Genomic DNA, 26,407 nt, shown 5'->3' with positions numbered 1-26,407 from the left:
GCAAGGATCTCATTCAGATTTGACAGAGAAATTAAAACCTTTAAAGACAATTATCTTTACAGTAAAGAGAATTCAGCACCACCAAATCAGATTTACAACAGATGCTAAGGGAACTTCTCTAGGCAGGAAATACAAGAGAAGGAAAAGACCTACAAAAACAAACCCAAAACAATCAAAAAAATGGTAAAAGGAACATACATATCGATAATTATCTTAAATGTAAATGGATTAAATGCTCCAAATAAAAGACACAGACTGGCTGAATGGATACAAAAACAAGACCCATATATATGCTGTCTACAAGAGACCCACTTCAGACCTAGGGACACATACAGACCAAAAGTGAGGGGATGGAAAAAGATATTCCATGTACATGGAAATCAAAAGAAATCTGGAGTAGCAATACTTATATCAGACAAAATAGACTTTAAAATGAAGACTATTACAAGAGACAAAGAAGGACACTACATAATGATCAAGCAATCAATCCAAGAAGAAGATATAACAATTGTAAATATTTATGCACCCAAAATAAGAGAACTTCAATACATAAGCCAAATGCTAACAGTTGTAAAAGGGGAAATCAACAGTAATACAATAATAGTAGGGGACTTTAACACCCTACTTTCACCAGTGGACAGATCATCCAAAATGAAAATAAATAAGGAAACACAAGCTTTAAAGGACACATTAAACAAGATGGACTTAATTGATATTTATAGGACATTCCATCCAAAATCAACAGAATACACTTTCTTCTCAAATGTTCATGGAACATTCTGAAGGATAGATCATATCTTGTGTCACAAATCAAGCCTTGGTAAATTTAAGAAAATGAAAATTTATCAAGTACCTTTTCTTACCACAACACTATGAGACTAGATATCAATTACAGGAAAAATACTGTAAAAAGTACAAGCACATGGAGAGCTAAACAATATGGTACTAAATAACCAAGAGATCACTGAGGAAATCAAAGAGGAAATAAAAGAATACCTAGAAACAACTGACAATCAGAACACAGCAACCCAAAACCTATGGGATGCAGCAAAAGCAGTTCTAAGAGGGAAGTTTATAACAATACAATCCTCCCTCAAGAAACAAGAAACATCTCAAATCAACAACCTAACCTTACACCTAAAACAATTAGAGAAAGAAAGAAAAAAAAAAAAAAACCCAAAGTTAGCAGTAGGAAAGAAATCATAAAGAACAGATCAGAAAGATATGAAAAACAAATGAAGGAAACAATAGTAAAGATCAATAAAACTAAAAGTGGTTCTTTGAGAAGATAAACAAAATTGATAAACCATTAGCCAGACTTATCAAGAAAAAAGGGAGAAGACTCAAATCAATAGAATTAGAAATGAAAAAGGAGAAGTAACAACTGACACTGCAGAAGTACAGGGATCATGAGAGATTACTACAAGCAACTCTATGCCAATAAAATGGACAACCTGGAAGAAATGGACAAATTCTTAGAAAAACACAACCTTCCAAGACTGAACCAGAAAGAAATAGAAAATATGAACAGACCAATCACAAGCACTGAAATTGAAACTGTGATTAAAAATCTTCCAACAAACAAAAGCCCAGGACCAGATGGCTTCTCAGGGGAATTCTATCAAACATTTAGAGAAGAGCTGACACCTATCCTTCTCAAACTCTTCCCAAATATAGCACAGGGAGGAACACTCCCAAGCTCATTCTACGAGGCCACCATCACCCTGATACCAAAACTAGAAAAAAATGTCACAAAAAAAGAAAACTATAGGCCAGTAATACTGATGAACATAAATGCAAAAGTCCTCAACAAAATACTAGCAAACACAATCAAACAGCACATTAAAAGGATCATACACCATGATCAAGTGGAGTTTATCCCAGGAATGCAAGGATTCTTCAATATACCCAAATCAATCAACGTGATACACCATATTGACAAATTGAAGGAGAAAAACCATATGATCATCTCAACAGATGCAGAAAAAGTTTTTGACAAAATTCAACACCCAGGTTTCCCTGGTGGAGCAGTGGTTGAGAGTCTGCCTGCCGATGCAGGGGACACGGGTTTGTGCCCCAGTCCAGGAAGATCCCACATGCCGTGGAGCAGCTAGGCCTGTGAGCCATGGCCACTGAGCCTGCAGGTCCAGAGCCTGTGCTCTGCAACGGGAGAGGCCACAGCAGTGAGAGGCCCATGTACCGCAAAAAAAAAAAAAAAAAATTCAACACCCATTAATGATAAAACCCTCCAGAAAGTAGGCATAGAGGGAACTTATCTCAACATAATAAAGGCCATATATGACAAACCCACAGCCAACATTGCTCTCAATGGTGAACAATTGAAACCATTTCCACTAAGATCAGGAACAAGACAAGGCTGTCCATTCTCACCTCTATTATTCAACTTAGTTTTGGAAGTTTTAGCCACAGCAATCAGAGAAGAAAAATAAATAAAAGGAATCCAAGTTGGAAAAGGAGAAGAAAACTGTCACTGTTTGCAGATAACATGTTACTATACATACAGAATCCTAAAGATGGTACCAGAAAACTACTAGAGCTAATCAATGAATTTGGTAAAGTTGTAGGATACAAAATTAATGCACAGAAATCTCTTGCATTCCTATACGCTAATGATGAAAAATCTGAAAGAGTAATTAGGAAACACTCCTATTTATCATTGCAACAAAAAGAATAAAATACCTAGGCATAAACCTGCCTAAGGAGAAAAAAGACCTCTATGCAGAAAGCTATAAGACACTAATGAAAGAAATTAAAGATGATACAAACAGATGGAAAGATATAGCATGTTCTTGGATTGGAAGAATCAACATTGTGAAAATGACTATGTTACCCAAAACAATCTACAGATTCAATGCAATCCCGATCAAACTACCAATGGCATTTTTCACAGAACAAGAACAAAAAAGTTCACAATTTGTATGGAAACACAAAAGACTCTGAATAGCCAAAACAATCTTGAGAAAGAAAAACGAGCTGGAGGAATCAGGCTCCCTGACTTCAGACTATACTACAAAGCTACAGTAATCAAGACAGTATGATACTGGCACAAAAACAGAAATATAGATCAATGGAACAGGATAGAAAGCCCAGAGATAAACCCATGCACATATGATCACCTTGTCTTTGATAAGGAGGCAAGAATATACAATGGAGAAAAGACAGCCTCTTCCATAAGTGGTGCTGGCAATACTGGACAGCTACATGTAAAAGAATGAAATCAGAACACTCCCTAACACCATAAACAAAAATGAACTCAAAATGGATTAACGACCTTAATGTAAGGCCAGACACTATAAAACTCTTAGAAGAAAACATAGGCAGAACACTCTATGACATAAATCATAGCAAGATCCTTTTTGACTCACCTCCTAGAGTACGGGAAATTGAAACAAACAAATGGGACCTAATGAAACTTAAAAACTTTTGCATAACAAAAGAAACCATAAACAAGACGAAATGACAGCCCTCAGAATTGGAGAAAATATTTGCAAATGAAGCAACTGACAAAGGATTAATCTCCAAAATATACAAGCAGCTCTATAACAAAAAAACAAAGAACCCAATCCAAAAATGAACAGAAGACCTCAACAGACATTTCTACAAAGAAGACATACAGATTGCCAACAAACACATGAAAGGATGCTCAACATCACTAATCATTAGAGAAATGCAAATCAAAACTACAATGAGGTATCACCTCACACCGGTCAGAATGGCCATCATCAAAAAATCTGCAAACAGTAAATGCTGGAGAGGGTGTGGAGTAAAGGGAACCCTCTTGCACTGTTCATGGGAATGTAAATTGACACAGCCACTCTGGAGAACAGTATGGAGGTTCCTTAAAAAACTAAAAGTACAACTACCATACTACCCAGCAATCCCACTACTGGGCATATATGCTGAGAAAACCATAATTCAAAAAGAGACCTGTACCACAATGTTCATTGCAGCACTATTTACAATAGCCAGGACATGGAAGCAACCTAAGTGTCCATTGACAGATGAATGGATAAAGATGTGGCACATATATACAATGGAATATTACTCAGCCATAAAAAGAAACGAAATTGAGTTATTAGTTGTGAGGTGGATGGACCTAGAATCTCTCATACAGAGTGAAGTAAGTCAGAAACAGAAAAACAAATACCATATGCTAACAGATATATATAGAATCTTAAAAAAAAATGGTTCTAAGGAACCTAGGGGCAGCAGATGTAGAGAATGGACTTGAGGACACGGGGAGCGGGAAGGGTATGCTGGGACGAAGTGAGACAGTAGCACTGACATATGTACACTACCAAATGTAAAATAGATAGCTAGTGGGAAGCAGCTGGGAGCACAGGGAGATCAGCTCGGTGCTTTGTGACCACCTAGAGGGGTGGGATAGGGAGGAAGATGCAAGAGGGAGGGGATATGGGGATATATATATACATATAGCTGATTCACTTTGTTATACAGCAGAAACTAACACAACATTGTAAAGCAATTATACTCCAATAAAGATGTTAAAAAAAGGATTTTTTTAAATTTTTAGAATAAAAAAGTGTAGTTAAGTGGAAATATGCAAAATCATAATCAAGTTTAAATGTTGAATCTGGAATTGCAAGTAATGACAGTATTGAGAAAAATATTGAGTCGTGTCAGAAAACTGATTTTACTGAGCCATATTCTAAAATCAGTATTTAAAGTTTTGATAAAGATTATTTAAAAGATGGTTTAACCAAAGGTATAAAACACCCCAATAAAAATAATAGATTCCAATATATAAATTGAATGGTAATAATTTAAATCAAAGATTAAAACATTCAAAATATAAGTTCCTTATAAACACAGCAAGCTGGAATAGTTGATAATCCCATTCAAATATCTTTTAAAAGAATAAAGATGTAAATTGCTGGTGCTAACTCTTAATATTACATGAGTGCTAATAAAAAAACTTTATTAGCGAGAATTCCCTGGCAGTCCAGTGGTTGGAACTCGACCTAACCACTGCCATGGTGGTTAGGTTAGGCCCTTTCACTGCCATGGACCCAGGTTCAATCTCTGGTTGAGGAACTAAGATTCCACAAGCCACGTGTCACAGCCAAAAAAAAAGAAAAGAAAAGAAAAGAAAATCTTTATTAGCATCTTTCTATTTACATGTCATGTGGTAAAATGGCAAATAGCTCACCCAGTTTCTATGCATCCATTGCATTTATTGTTTTAATGATGAATCATCTACTGAACTAAAAGCTGTAAGTCCTAGTCAGTTCTGCCATATCTCAGAACTCCTGCGGGATCCACTCACCTTGGAGCCTTCCCCTAGTAAATGCTGCTCCCATTAGCAAGAAAAACCTATATGTGAATGCTCATAACAGCTCTAATCATAATCTTCAAAACCTAGAAACAACCAAGATTGCTTTCAACAGGTGAATGGAAAAACACGTATTGGATAAAGATACTAGAGTAGAGCTACACAATGAAAAAGCACAAATGCAACACACAACAATATGGATGAATCTAAAAAGCATTTTGCTCAATGAAAACAGCCAGATCCAAAAGATCTCATACTGCATGATTCCTTTTTTTTTTTTTGCGGTACGCGGGCCTCTCACTGTTGTGGCCTTTCCCGTTACGGAGCACAGGCCCTGGATGCGCAGGCTCAGCAGCCATGGCTCACGGGCCCAGCCGCTCTGTGGCATGTGGGATCCTCCCGGACCGGGGCACGAACCCGTGTCCCCTGCATCGGCAGGCGGACTCTCAACCACTGCGCCACCAGGGAAGCCCTGCATGATTCCTTTTATATGACATTCTAGAAAAGGCAAAACTACAAGGGTAGGAGTAGATCAGTGGCTACCAGGATTTGGGAGAGGGGGACAGCATTGAAGACAAAGAGCCTGTAAACAAACATTAGGACGATGGAACAGTTCTATATGGTTCTGTGGTGCTGGCCACATGACAGTATTTCTCAAACCCATAGAACTCTATGTACACCATAGAGAACAAACTGTACTGAATGCAAAGTAAAAAATAGAGAAAGAGAGAGAAAGGTATACCAGGGTGGTGGGAAAATCCAGGATGGAATTCAGAAGGTAACAAGTGAATCTGTATTACAAACAAATGACATAACTACATTTAAGTGGATGGGGGAAAACAGGAGTGATCCTAAATTTGGACCTTCATACACTTGGAAATAGTATTTTGACACAGAACTGTAAGGCTAATGACAAAAAGAACTGTATGTAAGTACTATCTGTACTCTACTTGGTAAATGTGTTTCTCACCAAGAAACAGGTTGGCAATTCTAAACTTCTTACATGTATACTCCATGTAAGAACATGTAGTGTGACTTGTGCCTTTTTGTCACATTTTGTTACATGTGACAAAAAGTAAATCTTTGGCAGATGGTAAGAGGCAGGTCTCACACTGTCAGAGAAGGCGGAGAATGAGCCCCGTGGTGCTGATTAGACTTGGGGGCCTCCACGAACTCATGTTTACAGGCACACTTCGTTTTGTTGTGCTTCACACGTTCTGTGTTTTTTACAAATGGAAGGTTTGTGGCAACCCTGCCTCGAGCAAGTTTATCGGGGCCATTTTTCCAACAGCATTTGCTCACTTTGCATCTCTGTGTCACATTTTGGTCATTCTCACAATATTTCAAACTTTTTCATTATTATTATATTTGTAACGGTGGTCTGTGATCAGTGATCTTTAGTGTTACTAGTGCAACAAGATTTCAGCTTGCTGAAGACTTAGATTACGGTTAGCATTTTTTAGCAGTAAAGTATTTTTAAATTAAGGTATGGACATTTTTAGACATAATGCCATTGTACATTAATAGACTACAGTTTAGTATAAACATAATTTTTATATGCACTGGGAAATCAAAAAATTTGTGTTACTCGCTTTACTGTGGTATTCACTTTTATTGCCGTGATCTGGAACCGAACCCATAATATCTCTGAGGTGTCCCTTTATATATATATATATATATATATATATATATATATATATATATATTGCAGAAAGTGAATACAGAAATATATGTAGATATATGGATACACACGGGTTCAAATGCACCCAGATATTCCTAGCTCTGTCCGCTGGGAGGGCCTAGAAGCAGGGACACACAAGCAGCCAGAAGCATGTCTAGCTCCAAAATGTTGGTTTAAAATGCCACTCTCCAATAAAAGACATTGTGAGATCCTTGGAAAAATGGCTGATTCTAGGGTTGGAGCAGGGAAAGTACACAATAAACCCAAGCTCCCCTAAGCGCCCTAAGTAACTGCAATCTTGTGTACGTCACTGAACTCCTTTGGGCCACAGTCGCTGCCTCTCCACCATGGAGAGTTACACTAAATGGTCAGTAAGAGCCAGTCAAATGTGGACCCTCTGTGCGTCTAAGAAAATGGGAGGTCAGCTTTGCCACATATGACATGTCTAACCATTGAGGACAAAAACAGCAAAGAAAAACCCAGGAGAAGAGGCTTTGGAGCTAAATCGTAAGAGTCAACAAGGACTTACGTGTTCTTGGCTGTTTGGAGTGAATTTGTTCTGTGCTTGATTTTCATCACTTAAAAACTACATCTTTAAATCTTTTCTGCTTAAAATTACCAACTTTTGGAAGCCCATTTCTATGGGATATCTCTGAAGACTTTTTACTCTAATCGTGATGTTTATTAATGTCGATAACTCAGTTGCCTATGTTTTCTCTTTTTCTAAGTGTGAGTCCAAGTTCCAGAAGCAAATACATTCCTCTTTATACGTAAGTAATGTTTCTTAATGTTTTAAAAATTACTAGATTTACATCTAAATTGTAGTTGCTTTCAGCTCACTCATGTTTGTAATTCACTTTTTGAAACAGCTTACGCTTTCTAACAGATTTCTAATGTTTTCCTAGCATGCTGCCTGTCAGGAATTTCATCAAAAATGCGTTAAAGATATTAATAAGAGAAAGAAAGGGGGAGCAGTATCTTCGGTGTTCCCAAATTGGTTATTTTATGAAATAAAATACCTTGGATGCTACTAATATTGGGTGTTGTCAACAAGAAAGACTTTTACACTTGATGTGGAAGCTCCAATGTGCTCGCCAAAGCTAAGGGCAGGAAATGCGATCTCTTGCTTTTCTATTTAAATTTGGCTCTCCGTGGGTGGCACAGATGTGCGTCACCACCCTTTGGGGTCTTCTCTGCTTTATATTGGAGAAGAAATCTTGTGCTTTAGTCAGCTTGGGCTGCTGTCACAACATAGCACAGACTGAGTGGCTTGTAATCAACAGACGTTTATTTCCCACGGTTCTGGAGGCTGGAAGGTAGGGACGGCCAAGGGGTCACAGACTTGTGTCCACGTATGGTTCAGGGGCAAGGAGCTCGTGGTGTCCCTTTTATAAGAACACTAATGACCCAAGTACCTCCCACCTCCTGACACCATCACCTTTGGATGTTAGGGATTCAACGTATGAATTTTGGGGGGACATAAACATTCAGATCACAGTACCTTGGAACAAAGTAAATCCAAGCAAACAGAGGAATCTGGGCCTTTTATCTCTACCCTCCCCCCTCATTACTCCAGCCTCTCCTACCCCACAGTAGAATTGACTCACCTTCCTACCAGTAGCCCCAGAAGCGCCTGCAGGACCCCCTCTCACTGCCGTGGACTAATTGGCCCCGAAGGCACATCGCCAGTTGTCCACAATCCCAGGCACCTGCCCCGTTTCTGTCCCCACAGGAGGCCCCTCAGCTATGGAGACACCCATCTCTGCCTTGCCCCGGCTGCCTCCAAGCTCCAGGGAGGAGTTGGCTCAGGGCTGCAGAAGCAGCTGCTTCTTTGCTCAAAAACACAAACCAGCTGTTGCTCTCACTCTAAAAAAGAGAAAGTCTCCTTACTTTATTTTTTTTAAGGCAAATTGTTCCATCACCGTGGTTAATTTTTTGCATTTTGATCTATTTTGGCAAGATTTCCTTTGCAAGTTAGGATATGTTCATCTATTTTTTCTATGTTTCTTTTCATCCTAACAGTGGTTGCGTGCATTCTACAAATGCTGATGACGTTGACGACCCCTGTGGAGACATCACATCTCTCGCCAAGCCTCGCAGCTCTGAAATTCTTTATACGAGCTCAAGTTGGTGAGTTCCACTTATGATTATTCCCCTCACTTTATTATTCAGGAGGAAACATGGTCATGGGCTTTGCAATGAATGGAGCAATTAAAAAACGGCCCTGGATAAACAAGGTCCTACTGTACAGCACAGGGAACTATATTCAATCTCCCAGGATAAACCATAATGGAAAAGAATCAGAAAAAGAATGTATATGTGTATAACTGAGTCACTTTGCTGTACAGCAGAAATTAACACAACATTGTAAATCAACTCGACTTCCATAAAATTAAAAAAAAAAAAAACAGCCTGATGCTGCTCACGGCTTAGGAGGAAAGATACCTGAAAGAAAGGTACCTGAAAGGACTGTAGTTTCTCACAAAGGAGGTTATAGTTTTGAGCACTGACTAACCTGGGTGCCTACATATATATGCAATATATCTTTACATGCTATGTTTTATGAATATATTATATATATAATATATACAAAAAGTATGTATATATTCACTTTCACCAGTGGAACTACTGAGCCTCAGAAATTACTTCCCTAGGATTCACAGGATACACTACAGGAAGCTGACATTCTGTGTCTTTTTTTTTTTTTTTTAATTTTTACTGGAGTATAATTGATTTGCAATGTTGTTAGTTTCAGGTGTACAGCAAAGTGAATCAGTTATACATACACATATATCCACTCTTTTTAGATTCTTTTCCCATATAGGTCATTACAGAGTATTGAATAGAGTTCCCTGTGCTATACATCAGGTTCTTATTAGTTATCTATTTTATACATAGTAGTGTGTATATGTCAATCCCAATCTCCCAATTTATCCCTCCCCCCCTTACCCCCTGGTAACCATAAGTTTGTTTTCTATGTCTGTGGGTCTATTTCTGTTTTGTAAATAAGTTAATTTCTACCCTCTTTTTGGATTCCACATATAAGTGATATCATATGATATGTCTTTGTCTGACTTACTTCACTTAGTATGATGATATCTAGGTCCATCCATGTTGCTGAAAAGGGCATTATTTCATTCCTTTTTATGGTTGAGTAATATTCCGTGGTATATACGTACCACATCTTCTTCATTATGCCACTGAGCTGCTATACATCATGGCTGTTGCAGGAGGTATCCTGCAAGCCTATAGTGTGAATCACGACAGTATTTTAAATGTTAGCTGCTTTCTATTTTCTTTAAACATCAGTTGTGTCCATGAGACAAAATAGCTAAATTTCACATTGGCTGTCCTTCAGACCTGTTCTACACCCTATAATAATTTTGAATCTTCCTGTGTTATATATTCTGACTCTAATTCTTTTGACTAGTTGGCCAAACTAAAATATGTTTCAAAACTAAATTTGGTTTTAAAATATATTTCTGTAATTTACTGCATTGAAGAATTAAATGAGTTGATCCATTTCAACCAAAAACAAAAAAGAAAGAAAAAAGAGGAGAGAATACATAAAATATTCCATGTACTGTGACAAAGACTTAGCCCTCATGTAGCTTGCAAACCTGCAGGGCCGGTGAGCTCTGCTCACCAGCAATGATAATATAGAGCAGCGTGGAGTGAGTCTCCTGAGCAGTGAGCTTAGTGCTTTTGATCTCAGTTGTACAGAGAGGTCACTTTCACCCACGAGACTTGAAGGCTGTGATGTTTTAGCTGAGTCCTGAGGAACGGTTCGTTGGTTATGATTCTTCCATAATTTCTGCAAGGAAATTATTGCTATTAAACGTGGCAATTCTAAAAAATTTTCAAGAAAGAATATGAGGATAAACCCAACTGAAAATATCCTACTGGCATAAAATTTTATTTCTCCTTTGAAATGTACATCTGAATTTTGGAATGTTTTATGAAACATTCTTGCTAAAGAATAAAATGTATTCTTCTGGGTCATTCTTCAAGGATAGTAAAGAGCAGTCTGGCAGCATTTTAAAAATTTGATGTAGAACATACCATTTAACTTAAGTAAATTTGGGAGCAGGCCATTCTACCTCATCTTGCTGTTAATTAGTGTTTTTAAGGAAAGGAAATTGAATGGATTATGTAAAAGAATTGGACATTAACTGTACTTCCCCAAATTGGCCACTAGAGGGCCTCCGAGGTTGCAAAGTTTCTTCTTTGGATGAGGTTTCATTTTTTTAACAGAATCTTAACCTTTTAACACAAAGAAAGGTTTTCCATTTTTATTATGAGGTATTGATACAAAATGTATAGTGTCATATGTAACATATAAAGCAAAATAACAAGGAAATGCCTGTGCATCCCGGGCCTAGCTAAGGACATAGTACTGTATCTTTTAAGCCACCTGTATATTCCTCCCAACCTCATCTCCTTGGTCTCCTTCCCCAACCCAGAAGTCATCACATCAGACTTTGTGCTTATCCTTTGCTTGCTTTGCTTGATAGTTTGGATACATATACTTGAATCTCTAAACAAAATGTTATGTCCTTTCCACAGTACCACACTGAGCAAAGTACAGAAGAATGCATGCAACATGACATCATTTGCATAAGGTCCAAAACCCAGAAACACGTCAACTTACTTTGTGCCCAGTAGAGTTCCATCCTATTCAAAAGCAAATATGACTCTTCCTTTGTTTCCTCATCTTAAACTTTCTTAAAGGGAAATACGTTTATGAGATCATCTTTAAGGTTCTCATAACCTGTGACAATTAGGACAGGAGCTGTACTTGCCCCGACTCCTTCAGTGGAAGCCGCATTGCAGACAGAGTCAAGGCTACTGCCTCTTGGGTTCAGGTGGTTGGAATCACCAATTTCCCCAAAGGGTAAATGTTTTCAAATTTTCCTCATTCGTTGATTTTGTATTCTGGCCACCATCTCATTTGACATGCCCAACGTATTGGTGGTGATTATACTAATAGTTTTTTTTTTTTGGTTTTTTTTGTTTGTTTTTTTTCTTGCGGTACACGGGCCTCTCACTGTTGTGGCCTCTCCCATTGCGGAGCACAGGCTCCGGACGCGCAGGCTCAGCGGTCATGGCTCACGGGCCCAGCCGCTCCGCGGCATGTGGGATCTTCCCGGACCGGGGCACGAACCCGTGTCCCCTGCATCGGCAGGCAGACTCTCAACCACTGCGCCACCAGGGAAGCCCTATACTAATAGTTTTAAAAATAACTTTTAAAGTTGTAGAACTGAATCTGATCATTATTGAAAAAAGTACAGGAAAAATTAATAACAATAAAAATATAACTAAACTTTTACACAGAAACATAGGCATTATTAATATTTTGACATATTTCCATCTGTCATCCTGAATCTTGTATCTGTATATTTATATAGCTATGATCATACTACATATATAATTTTTACTACCTTAACATTGCAACATCATCATGGGTACATGTTATTATGAACTCATCATGATTTTTTATTGGTGTAGATGTACTGTCATTGACTAGTTCACTTAGGTTACATATGTAAATTCTTTCCAATTTTTGCTATGATAAATAATGCTGTCAAACACTCTTTAAGTGAATCTTCTTCTAATTTGGAGTTATTTACTTAAGGGAGACTCCTTGAAATGGATTATGAGGTCAAAATATATAAACATTTTTAAGCATGTTACAAAATTCTTTCCTGGAAGTATTGCAAAAATTTACAGTGGAGCCAGAGTCTATGTGCAATGTGTACGCACACACACCTTCAGTGCTAGCCTTAAAGCTCACCAAATAGCATATTCTTTTCCTTCCAAATGTGTTTATTATAAAAACCATTCAAATATGTTTGTCAAAAGTGGAATACCTCTTTCATTTCCAGGGCCAGTGTTGAAAAGTGATACATGTTTTAGACTTTACCGCCAAACGTGCATGAATTTCTGCCTGTAGGTAGCTGCATGTCGCTGTGTGTGCATGCGAGTGTGGGGCGGTGTTGGGTTGACAGGTGCAATGGACATTTTCCCAGGCTCTATGCAGGGCTTTGAAAATCTTTTTTAATGGCTGCGTCATATTCCACTACAAGCTATATCATAGTTTACGTAGGCCAAGTAGTTACTAAAATCTCTCCTATTGTTAAAAAAATACAGCAGTAAACATCCTCCACATATATCTTTGCACAGTTTTATGCATCCATTTCTATAGAACAAATCCTTAAGAGCAGAATTGTTGCATGAGTTTTCTCATTAAAATTAATAAAATAGTTTCTGATTTGGTAGTGATGGGCCAGTTATTAAAAGATATTTAGTTAAGGAACTCAAGACATTAATTCAGTTTCCACTGAGGTTCCTAACTTCTAACTTGGGCCTAGTTTAGGAGCTAGAATCCACGATATCCATTGGCTTCAACAGTTCTTGAAGATCAGGCACTGAGTAGAAATTACACACACACAAAAAAGGTAAAAAGTCAATCCTCACTCATAATCTGTCAAGCAAACAAGGTAAGACTAACGTAGGGACCCCCCCCCCATTTTTTTCCCAATCTGTTTTTTCATCCTACTCTTAAATACTAGAGCCATATTCTTTGCAAGAGCTTATTATAAAATGAGATGGAAGAGAAGTTTGTTTTCAGGTAGTAATTATTTTGTGGCCCACATTGTTTGAAAATGCCTAGCATTCAGGAGTCATCAGTGCAAAGTGCCTGACTAGAGAATGATGTGTAACAGCAGATCCGTGCAGACCTGGGATCCAAAAGCATGGAACCTTGCCCTTTCCTAAGAAAAGGGAGGATGTTTTTCTTTTGCCATGGACCACGTGGGCTCTCACGTATGTGCATCTCAGCTGGTCCAGCCCCTCCCTTTACCAACGAGAAGGACGCTGGGGCTTCAGCAGGAGAGAGGCACGTCCAGGTGACAGAGCAGAGGCTGCGCCCTCCGACCCCATACCCAGTGCTCTCCAGATACTGTTTGCCGTTTGGTTTCCCAAACCAGCCTGGCGCCTCCACCGCGCTGTCTTCCACTAAATCATAATCTTTTATTTCAGGACTTCACCCAGTTTCATATTCACTGTGCCTTTACCTCTGTCGTCTCTCTGATGAAGCATTTGCAAATCATGAGTAATTGTCCAAAGTGACCTCCAGGCACCCCTGGGCCAAGGCCTAAGATGGAAGAAGGGGCCGCCCTGCCCCTGTCCTGGGTGCACTGCACCTTTAACAAAATCTGACCACAAGGCAGGTTCAAGACGGGCTATGAATAGCAGTTCCTTACACTAGCCCACACTTCTGCCTTTTCTGAGAACTTTCACATCGACTCTCTCATTTGTTTTTCAAAGCAGTGTGATGAAGCCAGAGGTGCGGGAATAGGTTCTCTCCCCACTTTACAGATGGGGAGGTTGAAGCAGAGTAAATTATGTAAGAGCCCCAGGTACTCATTCCATGAGCGCTCAGTCCCCAGGGCAGCCTCTGGCCAGTGAGCGCTTCCTGGGCGTCAGCCCTGCTTTGATGGGGCTGTCGGCTCCTTTCTGTGTCCCCTCCCGGTTGCCAGAGGGGAAGGTTCCCTGAGAACAGAGGGAGAAGCACATCCTCTAGAGCATGGTGACAGTAGGAGTGACACTAATTTCTGAGCAGGTCCTGGGGATCTTACCACATCTTACCACATTCAGGGAGGCACAGCCCAGTGGCCAGCATGACTCTGGTCTTATCTAGATTTCTCACAGAACGGTCAGCAAAACCAGTCCCAGTTCCCAAGCCCTCCTTCCCCTCAGCCTTCCCAGGCCCGCCAGCTTCTCTGTCCACACGTGCACTAGGCCAGCACTTGGCCCAGCTAACCCGGCCCCCCGCCCCCTGCAAGGGAGCTGCACATCCCCCCACCCCTGACTTGGGCAGAGGTGGCCCAGAACGCTCCCATCCTGTGTCCAGGAGCACAGGGCTGGCGGGGGCAGCCCTGAAGGCCGATGCCAGCCCTGGGACAGTCTGAGCCCGCGCCTCCCTCTGTGTCCCTCTCACACCCTCCGGCTCTTACTCTGCATCAGCGATCTTTGCCCCGCTTGGATTCTGTAAACCTCTAGTCGTGCATTTACAACTTTACTGCTTAACGGGAAAGCTGTCAGGCGTCAGGTCTGTTTGAGTTCTTCTCGATCTGTACTTGACACAGAATAGCTCTCGATGAACGAGGGCCCACGTGGCTTGAATGTGCACTACACCCACACCCTGAATGACGCTGGCCACCCTGTCCCAGCACAGCTCTCCCAGCACGGCTGGCAGTCTGGGTGTCAGGGCCTTCTGGGTCGGGTCAGTCCCGCCACCTGCCAGCTCGGTTGTCTCCGGGCACATGACTTAGACTCTTTCTGAGGCCCCAGTGCCTGCATCTATGAAATGGGCATGATACCAGGACCAGCGACCCAGAGTGTTGGGAGATTAAACCAGTCAACTCACGTTAAGTGTCACAAAGGGCGCACACTCAGTGAGGATTCGTCAGGCCTGTGGTACAGAGAGAGAACGTGTGCGCACTAGAATTTTAATCCACGTATGCATGACCTATAGTCTACATATAACATGGTTTTCTCCATGTTTTCCTTATGTTCTATTTAGCTTTTCATTACACACCATCTGGGCTCCCTCGTTCTAACTGATTTACTGAAGTTCCTTTTATTTCTCAAGTTATTTAATTTCTATTTTATTATGCTTTGCTGAGCAAAACCAATTAGCTGTAAACTTAGGCAACAATTTATTCAAATTTACCCATTAGTGAACCAACTCTAGGCTTATTGTGGGAATTGGGCACCAAAGAAGGTGTCCAAAAGACTATGGAGCAAAGGCAAACATGAAGACTTCACTTATCTTTAAATGGTTTCCTGTTTCTCTCGTTTTCCTTAAATGAGGGAGTGGGTTTGAACGTACAACTGCTCTGGAAATTCTCTTAGAGCCTGTACATTTCCGTGTCTCTAATATCTCTGTTTCTTCCATCTGAAAAATCGTGTCACCCATCAGCCACAGGTCTGCAGAGTGTCCCCCAGAGACTATTCTCCTCTTGATATAAGGTCAACATGTTGCACTGAAGACGGAAAAAAGTCCCCCTGTGATGTCCCTGCCAAAGGGTTAAATGGAATAGATTTTAGAAGCAGCGTGGGTGAGGACTTTCGTTTTCAAATATGTGACAGTTTATTATGCAACTGAATTCATTTCTCAGGCCTAAGTAGCTTATCTTTAATTCAGTCCACTCGTGCATGGGTGTTATTTTTAGATATGATGTAATATAATATCATTATTATAACGTAATGTATAATACCGTTTAACATCAATAACCTGAATGCCACAAGGCACATATAGTGGGGTGATGTTTTATATCAAGCCCTTCTTGTGATTGACACATCACTTGCTTCCACCTTTGACTTCTTAACTGCTCTGATGGAAGGTTATGACTTCAGAAGCATTTTCATTCTGCAGGTGTTTTAGGGGCAGTGGAAAAAACCTCTCGCGCAGAGGAAGGGGATTTCCTTTGTAACATGCATGGAAGCTTTAATGAATGTTTGGGGAGAGACACAACACATGAATGATTTTGCCCCATTTTTTTGTTACCTCTGTGACATACAGCTGCAATTCTTTAAGAAAATTCCGGGAAAACCTGAAGGGCCCTGCCTAGAATTGGACAGCAGTGGTTTACTCACCCAGGTCCCTGCAACAAGCCTGAAACAGAGACTTCCAAACCTGGCTGCCCATGGGAGTTTTCTGGAGAGATTAAAAACCCCAATTCCCAGGTTACACGGCTTGCCAATTAAATCAGAATGTCTGGGGGTAGGAGTAAGGCATCAGTACCTTTTAAAAATCCCCGTGAGTCGTCAGGGCGCAGCAGCGTTTGGAAACCACTGTCTGTCTTCACCTCTCTCAGGCTGCCTGTCCTGGACGAACTGCATTCCTCGCCTGCCAGGCTCCTATCTTGTACAGTTCTTATTTCTTTAAAATCTTACATGCTCGATTAATTGAGCACCTACTAAGTGCTAAGGACTTGCCAGTTGCTTTCACCTTTACTGAATCCCTTTGACCCCCAGGGCGCTGGGAGGCCATGTGCACCCTCGGCCTGCAGCTGGCCGAGACAAGGGCAGGGCAGGCCTGGCTCCCTGATTTTCCTGGCCTCACAAGATCCATCAGCTTGCACTGCTTACCCTGCTGTTGCCCTTGATGTGCTTGCCCTTCACTCTGTCTGCATCGGGGTCCCCTGCTTTATTGCCTGCAAGCCAGCAAGTCGTAGACTGATGCGCTTGGAAGAGACACAGGACTTTACTGGTGCAATTCCTACCTGATACGTCATTTCCCGTAACGTGCTGATGCCAGGGGCATATCATCAGTGCCCAGAAGGACACCAGAGGACCTGCCTGCCCACAGACACAAGTAGAATCTGGCCTCCCTCCTGCCCACGCCCTTGAGCTTGGTACTGTCGCCCCTCTCGTAGCTGAGGCCTAGATCTGAGTCCCCGGCCCTGAGCCCACCCCGTTCATTGCCCCGCCCTCCACTGTCTGCCCGTCCCTGGCTGTACGCAGCGCCCTCCCTGAAGCTCCATATTTTGAAAATTCCTCCTGCGGTCAGTGCTGACTGGAGGTTTCCTTGTCTTATTGGATGTGTGGAAAGCATGAGACGAAACCAGGAGACCCTCGGAGGAGCCGTCCCTCTGCCTTCCATGGGGGCTCGGTCCTCGCTGCTCTTTGCCTTGCGTCTGGGCCTCCGTCGAGGATAAGGACCCTCGCCAGAGGAATGTCACGCTCCCGAGGAGGGGCCCTGGAGTGGCCGGGGCAAGCTGAGCCCTGGCCCTCTCCTGGCCATGGCAGCAAGAGGACCCTGAGAGCTGAACTTCTCAGAGATGGGTGTTACTGGAGGAGCCTTGTGATTTGCAGAGAGCGTGTGCTTGCTCTTTGAAAATAGTCTCAACCTCACGTTTCCTCGCACCTGAGGGTGAGGCTGCATGTCTTAAGCGGCACTGGGACTGGGCCCACCTCTTCCTCAGGAAATAATCCATGGAAAGGGTTTTATACACTGTAAAAATGGCAAAAACAATACTTATTATTCACACTTCTCTGAATTACCCACTAAAATATTTCTTTTGGATGTTTGCTTGCCGTTCTAGAGAGGGATTTTATACCCACACTGAAAAACCCTGCCAGACCTTCTTGTGTTTTTCTTTTACTCTCCTTCTCTCTGGAGGGGAAAAGGACCAGGGAAGCAGAGGAGTAAGTGGAATTGAGTTAAATTTGTGCAATTTCAGGAAATTATATGAAATCAGTACTTTAACGGTGGCAAGACATAAATATTATTTAAAAATCACAGTTGTGGGCTTCCCTGGTGGCGCAGTGGTTGAGAGTCCGCCTGCCGATGCAGGGGACACGGGTTCGTGCCCCGGTCCAGGAAGATCCCACATGCCGCGGAGCGGCTGGGCCCGTGAACCATGGCCGCTGAGCCTGCGTGTCCGGAACCTGTGCTCCGCAACGAGAGAGGCCACAGCAGTGAGAGGCCCGCGTATCAAAAAAAAAAACAACAACAAAAAGAACAAAATCACAGTTGTGACTGATATTGGAGTTGGTGTCACAGAGCTCCGTGTGGGACCCAGGTCCACTCTTTGGTAAGGAAAACCTGTCCTCCTTCATTAGAAAACAGAGCTCAACTGTGAATCATGTATGTAAAACACATGCAAATTGAAACAGTAGAAAAACATGGACCTGAAGTAAGTTTCTTTAGTCCTAGAGCAGGGCTGTCATCTGCACATCTCTGGCCCCTGCCTGAACGCTTTCCTGTCTGGCAGCCAGATTTCCAGCCCTGACGTGGGACAAAACCTTTAGACTGCGTCCTCCTTTGTGTTTTCATAGTTGGGTGCTGGTGACCGTGACTATTTCACAGATGGTTATTTTCCTTTCCTTTCTTGCCCTCTTTCCTTTAGCTCTGCAAATATTCCAGGATACGCTGGTAAGGTTCATTTCACAGCCACCCATCCAGCAAATTCTCGTCGTCCATCAACGACCCCCTCGCCCGATCCAGGAGTGCACCAGTAAGTACGAGTCCTATTACTCAGTGCGCTCAGATACGCGGTGGGGAGGTGTCCTAATGATGATTAGCCCATTAAAGAGCCATTCAGTACTGAGAGTACATTTACGTTGTTTAAAAAATAGGGTGTCGAGTCCAAAAAGACAGAAGAGTCCATTCCCCACTGTTGCTGCTCAAAGGAGCATATTAAGGTGTTTAATGCATCTTAGGTGGATGGCATCTTTGCCTCTTGGGCTCAGCTCTGCATACACATCACCCTTCTGCATGATCCTCAGAACGTGCATGGAACACACTGCACGGGACACGTATTCACTTCTTGTGAATAGCCACCTTACCTTTCACGAAAGACAACATTCGGTTGAAAGCCATATATATTTTTAAACGCTGTTTTGCAAATTGAAAACGGGAGACATCTGATGGGAGTTTAGCGCAGACCCTGTGTGTTGAAGCTGCCAGTGAGAAGCAACGCATCATTGCTCCTTACACCTCAAATCTGAAAGCGTCTTATGGACGTCCTGGCCTTGCAAATAAGATAACACAGCTCTGAAGATGCAAATGCGGGGTCCAGAGGCTGGCCCCGTGCCAGTAAATACGCTCTCGTGGTGGGTCGGTGGGTGTGCATCTGGGAGGGGGACCAATGCAGCCCCCCGCCTCCATTGGTGCCTTTTCTCCTTTTTGGTGGAGAATCCACTCATTCCTGAAACATTCTTTGAGCACCCACCCTGGGCCAGGCACTGCTGAAGGCTCTGTGCTCACCGGGTTGAGCGGGAAAGCTCCAGGCTCTCAGGAACCTACGTTCTGGCGTGAAAGACAGAAGCAAAGAGGCATACAAGTATCTGAAGACATGAATTAAAACGATTTTGGACAGAGACACATGCTGTGCAGAAGAAAAGGCAGGGTGACGTCGGAGAGAGAGCCTGGGCAGAGACCCAGGAAGCTGGGCGGTCAGGGGGGCTGGTGGGTGCTGACCTGCAGGCAGAGTCCGAGCTCCTGCCCTGATGGGCTTCCTGATCATCCCGAGAGGCAGGACGTGGCGGGGCCTTGTGGACCTCGGCCCGCAGTTCATACATCAGTTCACTAGTCATACACTCGTGTGTGTGTGGTTCATTCAACAAGTGTTGTGTCAACAGATGTTTACAGTGCCAGGAATTCACAAGAGTTAGACCCAGTTTGCAAGGAGCTCCCAGTCTAGCGGTGAGCGAGGGATAAAGTTACCCTGGAGGATGCCCAGTGTCTTCATAGTGACAGTCACTTAACAGCTGAGGGCTTCTGGGACACTGCCCTGTAAGGACTGACTGGTCTCATCAACCCTGTGACCCTGTGAGGAAGGTCTCTTGTCTTCCTACTTGACAGGTAAGGAAACTGAGGCTCCAGGCCAGCAGGGCATCTGTGTGGGTGCAGCGAAGACTTCACGAAAGGAGGAGGTGGTCCACGCCGTGATTCTCGGGGCAGTGGGCTTCATCTCACAGATACTCGAGGGCAGGCCTCTGCCTGCCCCAGGCAGCCCTCATCGTGCAGCCGTGGGGTCTTAGGGAGGCAGCTCTCAGGTCACCGCCCGGCGCGGTGTGAACTGCGTGTAGAGAGCCGCGTGGTAAGGGCAGTGACCACAAGGCGACGGGGCGCATCGTCAACTGAGCTTAGCTCGGACAGTTTGCCAACTGTCCGGCATCTCTGGGCCACCCGGTGGGAAACATTTTAAAGAGGGTCATTGGCTTTCTAGGCTGGTGTTTTGCATTCAGTCCGTTTTCTCTCAAGACACATTGTCAAACGTCACACAAATTCCAAAGGAAGGGCTGGTAGAAATTTAGACACAGTGTTTTACTTCCTCTGAAGGACCTAAAGAAACTATGTGAAAATTAAATGCATCCTTATATCTGTTGTTTAGACTTACTGCCCAGAAAAGTCAGGGTAACGCCCTGCGTCTGGGCAATTCACGATCGAGGAGAGAGCAAACTCGAGGATACTTTTTCTGGCAAATGCAGCCGGTTCTCACCCGTCGCCGTTTCTGTCCACAGCCCATCTTCTCACCCCAAATCTCTCAGACCTCGTCCCCGACAGCCTTGTGGTCTGGCGTTTTTCTGCCGCCACGTGAGCTAGCGGTCCAAAGTCCCTAATATATTTCAGAGGAATCTTTATTCCTACGTGGGAAACTAGCCTCCACCGTTACTACTTGTGTTCCTACTGTGGTCACTGTTGCTACCTGAGAAAAGAGGCTGAGTCTTTAGGCCATTTGGGGTAATGGCCACAGCGGCAGATTCAGGCTGGTTGCTGACCCCTGGCAGCCCCGCACTCACCCCGCACATACTGCACACACAGCTGTCACCTGCTGTCCCAGAGTGGGGCCCAAGGACCCGTGGAGCTGTCTTCTCTGGGGTTCTCATTCTCAGGGTGCACACTGGCTCTGGAAACACAGACAGTGTCACCCACTATGTGACACGAAATGACAGACTTGTGTTGGTCTGGGAGCCCAGATCACCCCTGCGTCCCCCCAAACAAGGGCTCCTGACGTGGCAGCGGGGCTCTGCGGTGAGAAGGCACAGGGAGGCGCGTAGATTTTTAACAGCACTCTGCTGACACAGGCCGGCGGCCTGCAGCAGGGCGGCCAGTGGTCTGCACCTGTCCTGGCCCCTGTGATCAGAAAAAGTCAGGTCTTTGAGGTTCTCCGTGGCGAAGTAGTGCCTCTGCTCTTTTGTGACACTATACTTAATGTGTTTTTGTTGTTTTCTCTTCGCTAAAAGCTTCCAGCGGCCGTGAGAGTCTGAGTCTCTGTCTGTTGAGTATCACGAGCCCTTAGTGAGCTGACGGCCTCCAGGCGCTCTTTGTTTCTCCTCGCGGCTTCTCCTCGCGGCTTCCCCTCGCGGCTCTCCTTCCGTGGAAAGCTGGCTCCGCCCCGTGGTGGCAGCAGCCCTCCACCTTCCCCCTCAGAGGGCCGCCCTGCCACTCCCCAGGCCCCCCGGCTACCTGCTTCGGTGGACCACCACCCCCGTGTCCTCCCCCCACTTCAGAATCGCTACTCCCACCACTACTCCTGTTTCCTTTCCTCCCAGAAAGACAACCTCCCACTTGCCTCAAAGGTTCTTCCTTCCCTGTGAGTTCCAGCTCCCCTTCAGCCCTGTTCCCTCACTGCTGGCTGGCCAGGCCCAGGGCCTCCCTACATCAGACCTTCCCCTGGAGCAGCCAGCCTGCCCTCCCTCGCAGCTCCACGACCCCCCAGCCCTCTCCCTCCTCCAGCTCATGGCTCTCCTCTTGCAGTCACATGAAGAGCTCCCACAGGACAACCGGGGGAAGGACTGAGGGCCCCTCTTCCTGCCCAGGGCAAGAATGGCGCACTTGCGGTGGAGTTTGTGGCTGATGGGCCGCAGTGGTGGTTGAGTGGGGTTGAGTGGCTTAGGCCTTGAATGTCGATGCCAAGGGAGGGAGGGCCGTGCGGTCCCCATAACACATGCTGAGGGTGGTGTGCAGGACACCAGCAGTGCCCTAGGATGGGTACTGCTGAGAGGAGATGCAAAGGAGCAGGGAAGGGATTATGGGACAGGGGTTCAAGGCGGGGAGACGGGGGTGCAGGAGATGGGTCAGAGGGATGCTGTGAGTCTCCAGGTCTGAAGGTAGGGCGTCCACTCCTGTTTCCATCACAGCTCAGTGTTTCCTGTGCATCCCTCACACCAGAATTCAACCTTCACAGAAGCAGGAGTTCTCATTTCAACAGCATTTTTTCACAACATCAGAAAAAACTATTGTTACTTCATGATAATCGCAGCATAAAAACAGCGTGCTTGAGATTCATCTGCTGTGTCCTCTATAACTTCTGCCCCATACGAGCATCGCGGTGTGTGTGTGTGTGATTCAAGTAGCAGCAGATTCATGGGAGAATCGCTACAGGCTGTGTGCAGTTGCTCAAGAGAGATGGCATGACCCAGGTCCATGCTGAGGTGGACACCTCTGGACACAACAGGTGTTTGGAAAGCGTCATTTACATACATAGTATTCTACATTTTCACGGTTATTTCCTTTCTTGTAATTCTCAGCAGAAACTTGGTAGGGCATCATTTCCATTGGAGAGACGAGCAGACTAAGGTGTGGGTTGAGAGTATCATGAGGGAGCCACCAGGTTACCCCACCTGCAGGGTGAAGCCAGCACTCAGCCCCGCATGAGGCCCCTCCCGCCTCTGCCCTTGTCTCCCTCTCCCCCTCCCAGCCCCGCCCGCATGCTCCATGCCCTCCCATCTTCCTGTCTCCCTGAACTCTGACCTTTGCACCAGCTGGCCTTTACTGTGACCCTCCTGATTCCTCCCTGACATAGACAGTGGGTGGATGTCCTTCCCCAACCCAGAAAGGTGACCTTGCCTCTGGGTGCCCTCACACCCTGAGCCCACCCCCACGGAGGCTTTGTGTGGTAGCCCTGGGTTATTCAGCTGCCTCTCTGCAGCCTCACCTCCTTTGTCTGTGTTTTCTGTATTCTTAGCACCTACTGTAATTCTAGGCACAAAGTAGATTTTCAGTCAATGAAACTGATGGCAATATAATGCATAGAATGCAATCAATGAACTGAATGCAAATAAATGAAATAAAGGAAACAATACACACAAGGACTAACCATTTTCTTTCTGTTCTGTGCTTCTCCTCTCTCTCTCCCTGCCCCCCCGCACCCTGACGTGTGTATCATTAGTTGGAGGATAGATGAGATTATATGCTTTTATTTTATTTTATGTGTCTTTTTTCCCCTCCATTCTCTTACAGCATCTTACGGAGAGAAATGGCAGTTGACCTCTTCCGTCACCAGGGGCCACTGTCTAGAATGGTCACAACTGTGAAACCCTACAACCCCTTCAATAAGAAGGAAAAGAAAACTGTAGGCTACTGAAAGGGACCTGCCCTGAGTGACACCTGAGCCTTGGGGAGGCGCCATGCACAGTACAATGGGGAAATAAAAGAAATCAGATAAAGCACGTTCCCAGTGTGTCTGTACAAGTTGGACAAGGTTTGGTGGTGCCACCGTTCCAGGATGGCAGCCAAGGTCTTCTGGAAGCCCCCAGCCGCAGAGGTGTTATTTTAGAATATTCCCCTTTAGAGTGGGAATGCCAGGCTACCTAGAGGTCTGGGGTTCATGTGGGGAATTCTAACTGTGGAGCCTAGATCCCAGATTCTATGATCACAGATTATCCAGTCCAAGGCCCGTATGCTGTCGATGAGAAAACTGAATATGAAGAGAGAAAGGGGCATTCTTTTCACACAGAGTGTATCGCATGGGGACAGCGCCTGTGATACAGAAGACAGAAGCCGGCCTTCGCCTGGCTCAAGTGTTTCTCTTCCTGAGAGACAAGAGCACCCCAGCCTCCATGAGGGTCTGAGGCAGGAATGCCCACACATAACCACATTAGGGTCAGCGTGTGGCCTGGCTGGGCCGTGACCAAGTGGAGCTCCAGATCCAGAACCTCTCAGGCATGGATGTGGGCTGTGTGGGATCCCTCCATCCTCCCACACGTGGTTATATTTGTATCCACACGTCTGTAGATCCCGTTAGCTTGCATAAACCTTAGCACATTTTTTTTCTTTTTTTGCGGTACATGGGCCTCTCACTGTTGTGGCCTCTCCCGTTGCGGAGCACAGGCTCCAGACGTGCAGGCTCAGCAGCCGTGGCTCACGGGCCCAGCTGCTCCATGGCATGTGGGATCTTCCTGGACCGGGGCACGAACCCGTGTCCCCTGCTTCAGCAGGCGGACTCTCAACCACTGCGCCACCAGAGAAGCCCAATCTTAGCACATTTGATCCACAACCCCACAGCAGGCATTTTTCAAATCTCTTGCTATTTTATGAATAAGCAGACTGAGACTAGGAGAAGGGAAATACTGATAGAAGGTCACACGCTCATAATTAGCAGAATTAGAACTAGAACCCAGGCTTTCCGGATTTAGAACCTTGGCCACTCCATTTCTCAGCACACCGAATAACCTTCCCTGAGTTATTAAAAAACAAACAAACAGAGACAGAATGACTTCTCCTTCTCCCAAGAGATTCAGAATGAGCTAGGGATCCCACAGAACTCCAAACAGATGTGTAAATCGTCTGGGGTAGTTTGGCCCTGCTTTCCCATCGGAAGGGCAAAATCACCTGTTTAGGCTTGGGAATCATCTGTTGCCTGAGCTGACACCTCTACAGACCTAGACGCTGACTGCAGACCCTCCCTGCACACTGCTCTTCTGCCAGGATGCACAGGAAGGCAGGCGTCCACCCTCCATCCATCCTGCAGAGCTGACTTGCCTTCACAGAAAGGGAATGGCTTCACCTGAACCCGGTCGTGCAGTGTAATTATTTTCAGAAAGAGCAATTCTATCAAAAAATCGGACTAAAACAAAAATCTTCACCTCTGCAAGATTCTCACCCAAACACAGATGGGAAGGATGAGCCCTGTCCAGGGGGTAGATGAATTCAGAGACCTGAGATCACAGTTGCGGTAAACATCCCCGGCAGGTCACTTTGTCAGGAGGAGTTGTTGCTCCAAGTCCGAGGCACCTGTTTATCATTCTGGGCCTTTCTATGGCAGGGCACCAGCAGCACCCGATCCTAACACCCTGCAGCCTGTGATAACTGTTTCCATCCTCCACGGTGCAGATCCCTGGGCACCCATCAGAGCACTGAGCACCTCCAAAGCTGCTTCTAGAAGGTTGCCGGCTTGGTCCACAGCATCCCTGGACCACATCCAGAAAAGAGATGGCAGCTCTTCATTTTCACAACAACTGGCTCAGACTTTTCACCTGTGAAGTTCAAATGCAAACCCCGCTCACCACAGATCCAGAGTCCAAGGCCAACATAGCAACACCCGTGTCTGTGGCCCTTACCTCCAAGGGCAAGTTGTATGACTTGGGTTTCCATGGTCAGCAGTTCAACTGAAAACCATAAAAATCAAGGAAGATAGCTTCAGGGATTTGCATCTGCTCTCCAGGTTCTGAATTCTGGTCTTGGATTACTCTGACGCTTGCCCGCCGCTCCTGTCCCCAAGCCCAGTCTTCCCTACAGTGTTACCGCCTCAGCTTTCATTTATCACCAGGGATGACGCAGACACAGAGAACCTCTGCAGCTTTTGTAAAACATAGGTGTAAGAGAGTGTCGGAAATTATTAAAGAGTTCACTTGGAAGAGAAAATGCACACGAATGAGCTGATTCTAGCAGATAAATATATTGCAACGTAATATTGTAAAAACGTTACACAAGTGTAACACTATGAAAAATATGACAGTCATGGGAGAGCAGAAGAGAGAATCTAGAAATGGACAGATAAAGAAATCATTTTAAACCCCTGAGCCCAGGACAGATTTTTTTCAATAGATGATATAGTGACAACTATTTGGAAACAAAACAGAAAGGAAGATCCAGGTCTCACCATAGAACA

At 44.4% G+C, this 26,407-nt stretch overlaps 1 protein-coding gene across 1 annotated transcript in view; it reads left to right on the top strand.

Moving 5' to 3' along the window:
* Positions 1 to 23,881, top strand: part of SPMIP7 (sperm microtubule inner protein 7) — a 56,808-nt gene extending 32,927 nt beyond the window's left edge. Inside the window, exons 6-9 of the mRNA XM_030871377.2 lie at positions 7,724 to 7,765; positions 9,018 to 9,125; positions 18,917 to 19,024; positions 23,758 to 23,881. Of these exons, the coding sequence (XP_030727237.2) occupies positions 7,724 to 7,765; positions 9,018 to 9,125; positions 18,917 to 19,024; positions 23,758 to 23,881 (382 nt within the window). The remainder of the gene's footprint in view (positions 1 to 7,723; positions 7,766 to 9,017; positions 9,126 to 18,916; positions 19,025 to 23,757) is intronic.
* The last annotated feature ends 2,526 nt before the right edge of the window (positions 23,882 to 26,407 follow it).

Source organism: Globicephala melas, chromosome 9 (genome assembly GCF_963455315.2).
Source record: "Globicephala melas chromosome 9, mGloMel1.2, whole genome shotgun sequence".
In the NCBI taxonomy this organism is placed as follows: domain Eukaryota; kingdom Metazoa; phylum Chordata; class Mammalia; order Artiodactyla; family Delphinidae; genus Globicephala; species Globicephala melas.
The sequence above is the reverse complement of the archived record's forward strand: the minus strand, read 5'-3'. Positions and strand labels throughout refer to the sequence as shown.